Source organism: Camelina sativa, chromosome 11 (genome assembly GCF_000633955.1).
Source record: "Camelina sativa cultivar DH55 chromosome 11, Cs, whole genome shotgun sequence".
NCBI classification, from domain to species: Eukaryota; Viridiplantae; Streptophyta; class Magnoliopsida; order Brassicales; family Brassicaceae; genus Camelina; species Camelina sativa.
The window spans coordinates 13,813,423-13,823,585 of record NC_025695.1 but is presented as its reverse complement, the minus strand read 5'-3'; the positions used below and the strand labels follow the sequence as shown (position 1 = coordinate 13,823,585).

General features: G+C 30.9%; 2 protein-coding genes across 2 annotated transcripts; both read right to left on the bottom strand.

Moving 5' to 3' along the window:
* On the bottom strand, positions 453-2,186 carry LOC109127188 (uncharacterized protein At4g18257-like). The gene is made up of 3 exons (XM_019231668.1): positions 1,806-2,186; positions 1,081-1,404; positions 453-942 (listed from the first exon to the last, which is right to left on the bottom strand). The coding sequence occupies exons 1-3, from the start codon at positions 2,081-2,083 to the stop codon at positions 762-764; spliced, it is 783 nt and encodes a 260-aa protein (XP_019087213.1). The 5' UTR covers positions 2,084-2,186; the 3' UTR covers positions 453-761.
* Positions 3,561-5,444, bottom strand: LOC104723249 (cytochrome b561 domain-containing protein At4g18260). The gene is made up of 4 exons (XM_019232641.1): positions 4,979-5,444; positions 4,741-4,905; positions 4,096-4,244; positions 3,561-4,007 (listed from the first exon to the last, which is right to left on the bottom strand). The coding sequence occupies exons 1-4, from the start codon at positions 5,129-5,131 to the stop codon at positions 3,620-3,622; spliced, it is 855 nt and encodes a 284-aa protein (XP_019088186.1). The 5' UTR covers positions 5,132-5,444; the 3' UTR covers positions 3,561-3,619.

Genomic DNA, 10,163 nt, shown 5'->3' with positions numbered 1-10,163 from the left:
CCCTCCCCCCCCCTTTTATATTTTCATGATTATTTATATATTTTATTACTTTTTGTGAAATAGTTACGTAACTAAAATCACTCGTTGACATTCCTCTATATTAATGATAGTCTTTTCAAATTTTCAATGGATTCTAATACCTGTTAAATTTGGGTTTATCTTGGATTTCTAACTAAAATCCAATTAGTAATTAGTGTATTAATCCTAGCCTTCATATATTAATGATTTTTTCAAATTTTCCATATGGGACTTGAATTGTATCCCACCACCCTCAAGTTTTAAAATTTTTCTACAAGTCAATTATAACTGTAAAGTCTATTCAATTAACTGTATATTAAGTATTGAGGCACTTTTTTTTTTTTAAGTGTTGTCTATATACTTGACGTACGTCTATAAATTTGTTAAAAGTGTTGTCCATAAATTTGTTAAAATCTTTATAAACTCAAGTCAAGTAAAAAAGGTGTCTCAGTACTTGACTTATAGAAAAATTTATAAAGATTTGTTAAAAGTGTTGTCTATATCCTTGGCGTAGAATCTGTTGATTGATATAGCTTAACAACCCACAGTACATATATCGCTTTAAGAGCATATAAATTACAGCTTCATCCCAGAAGAAGTGTTTGGAATTTTCAATGATGGCTTATATGTTTTTGTTGCAGCCATATCAAAATCAGTTCTGGTTCCGTCGACACAACTCAGTCATTGTCTTCTCTGCGTTCAGGCCACAACTCAAAATCCCAAAGCTTGGCGAAGTGAAAAAATCAAGATTTTTGCTCTTGTTGTTGTTCTTGTTGTAGTTGTCGTTGGGCCTTCAGTTTCTCGAGCTGCTTCCGTAGATAAGCTTGTTTGAGTTTCTCCCGACGATTTGTTGCCTGTTCTTGTCTCTTTTGCTTCAACTCAGTTGCCTTTTCCCTCTCTTGATTCACTTCTTCATGAACTTCCCTACATAAACAATAGAGATATGACGATTCACTTCCTAAAACAGAGTAAAATCTACAGCAATGTACTTGTTTCCTTCTTTCTAAGAGATACGATGAATCAAATAATTAACAGAGAAAGGAGATTAGAAATGGAATTTACCTGACCATGCGCACATGCTGACCTACATCAGTTGTCCCAATTGCTCGTCCAAGTCCAGCAAATTTGGTGCTAAACAGCGAACCGTCGTCTTCATCATCATGTTTTAAATCTTCAGGCGGTGCTGAAATGGAACTGTTGTAACTCCTCGATGGTTTTGGATCTTCATGTTCAATTCCTTTCCTGAAGAAATCAACACAGTACTTCTCTTCACCTTCTTCGTCAGATAGCTCTCCTCTAACAAGTTTCTCATACAACTGAGCCTTTTTCTCCAATGCTGCATAACTAACTGCTCCTTCTTTAACGGCTTTGTGCTCAAGCTTGTCCCTTCATTTTCCAAACATACAGTTTTTGATTAATAACTAAATTAATCCACACGAACGCTAAATCTTAAGTGATTCTGGAGTCTGGACCATAACAAAACACTTAAAAACCAATGAAGATGGTTAAACAAAAATCATGATGAAGCAGCCAATATGAGATTCTTCCACAACATAACATAATCCTGTAGTTTTCGCTTTAATCGACATTCAATTTCAAACCAATGATTCTTACTTAGCGACGAATATTTTGATTGATAACTAAAGATCGAAACCCTAATCCCCAAATAATCTCGTTTCCAGATACAGAAGCATCCTACTTAACCAAATCATTATCCAATCCAAATTTCAAACCCTAACTCCCAAATCCTCTCGCGTCACCAAATTGAAACCAAATCACCGACTTACTTAAGATTGCGACTCTCGACGCCGGAGTTTTTCGCGGAGAAAGAGTCTTTCGCGGCAATCCTTTCTTTAGCGCGATGGTACTGAGCATCGGATCCGTTCAAATCCTTGGTCAGTTTAGCTTCTTCCTGAGAATTATAGAGCTGAGCTTTAAGCTCCATGATCGAAGAAGGACCTACACCTTCGATGGCGCGCTGCTTCTTTGGCATAATCGAAGATTCCGTTAACCATCCCAGCGATTCAGTTACCACTCTCTTCTTCGTCTCCTCTTCGCCTCCCATCTTCTTCTTCTTCTCTCTAAATCAGAGCTTTTTGAATCTCTCTGTTTCGATTTTATCCTCAGAGGTTAAACTTCGATTGAAGATTTTGAAATCGAAGTTTATCAGATCGTAAATACGTTCGTTCCTCATTATTGGGCTTATCTTCCTTTAACTAGGCCCATATTTTCTTTTCATATAACTTTATCTCATTTTTTATTATGTGAACTATTAAATGTATTGGGAAACGAGCTATTTCTTCCTAAAAACTACTGTATCTAGTTGGATAGAGCCGAAACTTTAACGACGAACTACATATCCACAAGAATAAAGTTCGATTCCTATTTTGCCCCGAATTAAAAGTTCGAGGTCTAATTACTCCAGTCCTGGGTTTCTACTGATTTATTATTTACTTAAGGGTCTAATAAAAAACCTAAACCTAATTAGACCAAACTAAACCTGAATTTGACCCTATTTTCGTTTTAACCTACAAATAGAACCATTGGTTCGAGAGTAGCCATGGGGATTCTATCATGGTCCACGGGAAGTCCTAAGCCATCACAGTCCGAGACGTTGAAGCCGGAGATGATACAGATGCCGAAATCATAAACTTTAGCTCCGGAGATGAACGGAGCCATAGAAGTTCCTCGACCCGATCGCGCGGTCGAGTTCGGCTCTGTTGCGGCCACCGGAGACAGAGTCACTCTCGCTCGATACTGTCCCGTTTCCGACGATCTCCAGCGACGGCAAAGACGCGCGGCAGTTTCGCGTTGTCTTCTGAAGTATCAATCACTAGTTAATTCCCAGATGCGAGTTTCTAAAAGATGTAATCTCGTCTTCGAGAATTGTATTTTGTTCTGGTAATGTCATCGCTCTTCTTTAAAAAAAATTGTACAATTTCTCACTAGAAATCGAACAAGTTCTCATCTTTGATAACCACAATGATTTTGATTAATTATAATAAACAGAAACATAATTGGACTGGTTATGATAGTACAATAAGCTTCGTTTTTTAGTTATCAATGGCGTTTAGGTTATTTGCTTTATTAATCATGAAACTCGAATTCGAAAGTGGAAATCCAAAAAAAGAAGAAAGAACTATGCCAAATCGATTTTAGGGTTTTTATGTTTGAAAATTGGGGATTTTTGGGTTTATTATTTTGCGGATCAGAAATTGGTAAGAAATCGTATTTTTATTGGTTTAATTTTGGATAATATGGTTTGTTCTCCGGTTCACAATCTAAACCGATGCAATTTAGGTTCAGGGAGATGTAAGTATAGATTTTGTTTTTTCTTGGGGAAATAGAAATCAAACTTTTTTCTCATTGACATCTACATAGTGGTCAAAGTTCCGGTTCTATCTAGCTAGATATAATAATTTCAAGGGAGAAATAACTTGTTTTCCCAATAATACATACGTAACAAAAAAAAAAAAAATTATACTTACAAAAATACAAACACTACAAAAACAAACCAAATCAAAATCCAACGGTATCTATCATTGAAGAAAGAAAAAAAAAGATGGTAAGAATATTATAACTGAACTTAAATTCACACCAATCAAATCAATTTAAACAGATTTACAAGTGCATTACTTTTGCGACAAGGCTGAGGAACCATGACCTTTGGTTCGTGATCATTTCTTGTTACCACTTGGATGATTTGGTCACTACTTCCATTTGTGTTATTATTTTGGTGATCCAATTCATTATTAAGAATAGCTCTTTGCTTCTGAAAATGTTCCCATTTGTCTTGAAATAGATAGAAGAAGACGAGACAAGCGATTTGAGCTGTGAACAAGATTGTCCAAAGACTCGAGTCTCTACTTGATGATGTCTTCTTTTGGTAAGCTCTTATGCCAGTATATATGTTTATTATGCCAACTAGTGACACTGTTGTTCCAAGAATCCAATGTAATAAGAACCATTTCAACCTCCTTTTGCTCCCTCTACAACACACATCAAAAAGAAACGCGATAAGTGTGAGGCATTTATATACAAAGATGTATATATTTACGTGTATATGTTTAAATGTACCTAGAGGGCTTGAAGACACCAGTCAAGAATTGGAGCCACATGGCAGCATAAAGAGCCAAGCCAAGTCTTTGATGGTTGTTGTCGAAAGAGTTCTCCAATGTTCTTATGGACATTATAGCTCCTATTGTTGCTAAAACCACTGCTAGTATCTGCTCATCAAAAAAAAAAAATGTAATGAGTATCTCAGATGGCTATTTTATCTGTGTATATATTGATTTGATTACTACATCGAATTTTGAATATTTGTGTAAGAGTGTAATCATAGTGTGTCCTTAGTTCCTTTCCCTTAATATTCAAGAAATCATGATCAAAGCTATATAGAAAATTCAAGAAGCAATTCCCCTATAAGCTATGTATTTTGAAATTAATTTCAGTGCATCTATATCTAGCTGTTGAAAATTGAGTAAATCTATGACTATGAGTGCTTCTTGTTTTTCACTCTAATTAAAATCGTATACACATATATTTTCCCTTAAATAGTATATTCGACAATATATTTATAGTGGAGAAAATGATTAAAGTGAGATCACTGAGATGTCATCATGAGTTTTGAACTAAGCTCAATTTGCATTTATAAAATACTTGATCATAAATCATTTACGTTATTAGATATACTTATGGAGTGGCTAATAATTATTAATTTACCTGGAAAATGACATGAAGATAGACGAACACTTTAACCTGTCTTCCATTTTCATGAGCTTTATTGGCCATTCTAACGAAGAGAATCCCCATTGGCATAAGAAACCCCATGGAAACCCATAAGAGAATGCCATGAAGTTTTATGCTGTTTATCATTTGATGACTCATCTGCCATACAAAATTATAGAAATGAGGAAACAAAAAACCAAGTAATTAAAAACCCAAAAAAGAAAAAGAATATCTTGTCTTGTAGGGATCCTTTATTCTTGAGATCGCTTGGTGAATGGTCATCAATGGTAACTTCAAGAGATGAACAGATGACAAATGGTGGAGCAGAAGAAAGATAGAAGATAATAGAAATCAAAACATTCGTGAGATATTTAGAAATTTTCATTCTGATCTCAATCTCAACAGCTAAAAAGAATCTCAAATCACAAAACCCACTCTCTAAAATTTTCCTTTAACTCTGGCCCTCTCTCTAAATCAGTTCATATCACTCTATGAAATTTAGAGCAAGACTCATGAAATATATACACATGCATAAAACATATATGAGTACATGTATAACTGTGAAAAGGGGTGTATGTGTGATGGAAGAGGGAGAGAGACAAATAGAGAGAGGATGCATGTGGTGGCTGGTGCAAAAGAGGCTTTTAATGGAATGCTTTGAGGACTTAGTTAAAGAAATGATATTCAATTTGATCATGGAGGGAGGGATGGGCCAAATTCAAATGATCATTATAATGTTAATTTTCCTTGATGTTATAAATTCAATCACCAAATCCAAGATACCATCCAACATAATCATGATCATTATACAACAAGTCAAAAAGGGTTTTAAGAAGAAAAAAAAAAGTCCTTGACAAAAAAAAGAAAAAAAAAAAGAAGGAAAAAAAGTATATAAATATTATATATGTGCTTGGAAAAATTCAATTGCATATTTAGTATCTTCATGTAATTGAATCATGATCACAACCCTGTTCTTCTTGATAAGTTAATATATGCACCCACATATGTGTGCGTCTGTGTGTATATGCTCATATAGACTACACACACACACTACTCACATGTGAGAGAGTTTGGACTTTTTGTGTTACCAAAGGAAATAAATAAGTACTAATTTAAGCTTTTCAATTTGGTCCCATATGACCAATCAACTAATCCGCTTGTTCTTGGCTCCAATGATGTAATTTACGCTTAATATGCGCATAGATTTATAGGTTTCTTTGCAAATTGTCTTGTTATCCGACTATCAGTTATAATTTATAACCGATAATATAGAATGAGAGAGTTCATTAATCTCTTCATGTCATCATGACTGTATTATCTATATTTGCATATATATAAAAAAAAAAAAAAAAAAAACTTGCAAACAACCTCTTAGCAAACGAATTTAAGTGTGAAAATTCCATTTTATAATATTTTTAAAAATTTGTAATATAAACAAAGAATGTGTAGATTATTATGTAAAATTACTAAATTGACAACTTTTAGTTATTAGTAATTTTTTATTTTCTTTTAAAAAAATATATACAAATCATTTTCATGTATTTGTATGTGACTGTTCCAATTTTTTAGGTTAAAGTATAATATTAGACAGATTAAGGTTTGTAAGTGATAATATCTGTCAGAACTCGAGAATTGCGAAGATCACCTAACAACAACTATATTATGGTTCATTTTATTAATCCGCATTATGTTTCTTTTTAATGTCTCGCGGTGACTTAACGATCATCGAAATGATTACAAATGCATGGGTAAAAGTCTCTAATATCATCGACTAAAGTACTAACAAACTATATACTAGTATAACCTAACGAAATTTTTGGTAAGCAGTCCATTCATATATACACTTTTTCCCCCTTTACCTCTTTTCTTTTCTTAATTTACTTCGTTATCAGAGTAGTCTTTCAATGACAAAAGTATTACAAATAAATCAACTCAATAACAATTTCTCGATCATTTCTAAGTCCATTCTAAAAACTCTTGTTTCTTTAGAATTCAGTAAAAAGAAAACATAGCATCAAGCTTTTTTAGTGTTTGGTTAAAGGCTAAATCATCAAGTTGGTAAGAAATAAATAACACTAGATAATCACCCGAATAACACTAGATGATCACCCGCGTTGGTAGCACGGGAAATTTTTTTATTTCGTTATTTGTTAAGATTATGATTATGTTGTATCATTCATTTACATGTTATATAATATAGTACTATATGGTGAGTTTTGAGTCATATTAAACTACTAATAAGTAGGTATAGAAACTAATACCGTTAACCGTATTTGATCTGTTACTTGGCTTGTTTCCGTCCTGAAAAAGGGTACCTGCAACTTTAGGGTCGAGTGAAAAATATTATAATTATATTATTTGTGAGTAAGGATCGAGTATCGGGTATTAATTTAATTTTTGATATCCATGTCGTTACTCATCTTGTTATCTGTGTTATTATCCGACCCGTAAATACCCATTAATATTTTGTAGTATTATCATTTATTAATAATTTATATATATATATATTCTAGAATAAAAGTTAAAGTCTAAGTTCAACGTAGCTTTATTTTTAATGGAAAATAATTGTTATTTGTACATTTTATCTACGTATGAATGATCTATTTATTTTTTGTGTATAATATAAAATAAATACATATGATGGACTATGTATATCGGCAACGGGTATAATATGTAAAATGTCTGAATCTTAATATGAATGACCGCATTCAATCCCCAAAAACCCATTACGTTTACTACATATATAATTATATCTATTGATCAGGTAAAATTCTCCAAAATATATATTAATTAATGTTTGGTTGGAAAACAAAAATTTCTCCAAATTCTCTCATTAATAACTTATCTCTAGGTTTTTTTTTTTTTTGTGAAACACTTCATAATAGGTTATGTTTTACTTGCTATTTTTGTGGATAAACATTTTCTGCTTACAACAAATTAATATTAAAATTCTGTTATTATATTTTGTATTAAAACTAGGTTTTCACCCGCGGTACACCGCGAGACTAAATTATAAATTATTGTATTTTAAATAATAATTTATAATTTATTTAGTTTTCAAATTTTCAATTAATTAACTTTTTTCTAATTAATTTATAATTTTGTTTATAATGTTTTTTTTTCTTCTTACGTTTTATACATTTTATAACCTAATTACATTAAGTTTATTATTAGATAGAATATAAAATTTTAAAACACTTAGTTTTGTTTTCTATAATTAAATAGAGGTATATGCATATATGGTATGTTAGTGTATATTTTTATGTGTATACAATTTTTTTTTTTTGAATATTAAGAATGTGTTGTAGTATGTGTAATATTTTGTAGTTCATATATATATTAAATCATTTATAAGTTAATTTTCCAAACTATGACTACAAATCTATAGTATATGAAATAAACTAATAGTTTTAGTGTTGGTTCTATAGTCCAAACCCGCCATGCTAGGCGGATCACACAACATGTTCAAAGATTTTTAATCCGCAAAAACTTATCATACGAAATCCGTGAAAGTAAAATATAGTATGTGAGACTAAAAGTCACTTTTTATCAAAACAGTTTTTCAAATTTTTAAAGCACAATAGCTCTTCACTCACCTCCTTATAAAATAAAGAAATAAAACTTGTATACATTTACAATTATGTTTGTTACCTTTTAAAACACTTAATTTCTATAAAAAATCGAATATAAGTAAAGTTAATTTATTTATTAAATTAATTATTTAATGTCAATGGCATGCCTATAAATAAGTGTCAACTTCAGGATTTATTTTATAAATATCTCCAAAAATGTATATATAGATATAGTGGTATTGTGTGTAATATACTAAATGGAGTAGGGTTATTTATTTAAAGGGTTGCTTAAATAATATAATAGAGATTCATCATTGCATATTACTATATCACTAGGTTTTCACCCGCGGTACACCGTATGACTAAATTATAAATTATTGTATTTTAAATAATAATTTTTAATTTATTTAGTTTTCAAATTTTCAATTAATTAACTTTTATCTAATTAATTTACAATTTGTTTAGAATGTTTTTTTCTTCTTCTTACGTTTGATATAGTTTAGAACCTAGTTACATTAAATTTGTTATTAGATATAATATAAAATTTTAAAACACTTAGTTTTGTTTTATAGTATTAAACATATGTTAGTGTATATTTTTATGTGTATACAAAAAAATTTATAGTAAAGAACAATATTTGGGTTCACCCTTAGGGGTGAACTTCTTCATTCACATTTTTATAAAATAAGAAAACAAAATCTGCATACATTTGCAATTATGTTTGTTACCTTTTAAAACACTTAGTTTCTATAAAAAAAATCGAATAGAGATAAAGTCAATTTATTTATTAAATTAATAATTAATGTCAATGGCATACTTGTAAATAGGTTTGAACTTCAGGATTTATTTTATAATTGTCTTAAAAAATGTATATATATAAGGGGGAGGTATTGGTTTGAGATTTTAAGAGAATTTTAATGACTTTAAATAAAATCATGGAAAGTATAAAATTGAGGATTCTAAGTGATTGTTTAGAAAGTTGTTTAAAATCTTGCTGATTTGTTTTTTCTAATCTTGTAAAATTACTCGTAAAATCTTGTAAAATCTTTCTCAAAAAATATTGCACAATATTCTTTTGATTCAACGCTTCTGTGAAAGAAAAAAAAATCTCTTGCTTATCTCATCTTCTATAAAATCATCTTTATTCAACGCCTCTTGACATTGAATAACTCAAGTTTTTGTTTTGATTTGTATTTTTAGTGCTCTCTGTTCACATACGTTTGCTCTCTGCAAGATAACTAGTAAAATGTATCTTCTTTAACAATTCACATTCACAATTCACAATCATAAGTACATGTTTGCTCTTTGTCTATCAAAATTCATGTGCTGGCTGCGAAGGTACTGACTCTATCGCCGGAGTAATCAATGAAGAAGAAGGAGGAGGAGGCTTGTAGGGTAACAACGACACGACAGGTTTGGGTCGGAGCAAAAGCCGGAACCTAGCCACTATTTTTTTCTGGGTATATGAGTTTGGTTTGCGACGTCTTCGGTTCTTCTTCTCTGCCTCCCAAAAAGTCATGGACTATGATTCACAAATCTCTCTATTTGATGAGAGAGTTTTCATGACTCTTTTTATGAAGAAAATGGTATAAAATCTTAAACCAATAACATAATATTTGAATTCATTAACAATCCAAGATTCTTTTGTTTTATTTGAATAACATAAAACTTTTAATGACTTTGTAAAACTCTTAATCCAATAACAATAGATTTATCAAGATTTTAGATTACTTTTTATAAATCCACAACTAATAACACCAAATTTTAAAAGAGTTTTAGAAAGTCTTAATTGAATAACAACATATTTTACATAACTTTTAAAGTCATTAAAATTCTCTTAAAATC

Coding starts and splice junctions, on each gene's coding strand:
- LOC109127188 (XM_019231668.1), bottom strand. CDS start 2,083: ATGGGAGGCGAAGAGGAGACGAAGAAGAGAGTGGTAACTGAATCGCTG. Junction 1,405..1,805: donor GTCGAGAGTCGCAATCTTAA/GTAAGTCGGTGA, acceptor TGGAAAATGAAG/GGACAAGCTTGAGCACAAAG. Junction 943..1,080: donor CAGCATGTGCGCATGGTCAG/GTAAATTCCATT, acceptor TTGTTTATGTAG/GGAAGTTCATGAAGAAGTGA.
- LOC104723249 (XM_019232641.1), bottom strand. CDS start 5,131: ATGAAAATTTCTAAATATCTCACGAATGTTTTGATTTCTATTATCTTC. Junction 4,906..4,978: donor AAGGATCCCTACAAGACAAG/ATATTCTTTTTC, acceptor TTTGTATGGCAG/ATGAGTCATCAAATGATAAA. Junction 4,008..4,095: donor GGTGTCTTCAAGCCCTCTAG/GTACATTTAAAC, acceptor TGTGTGTTGTAG/AGGGAGCAAAAGGAGGTTGA.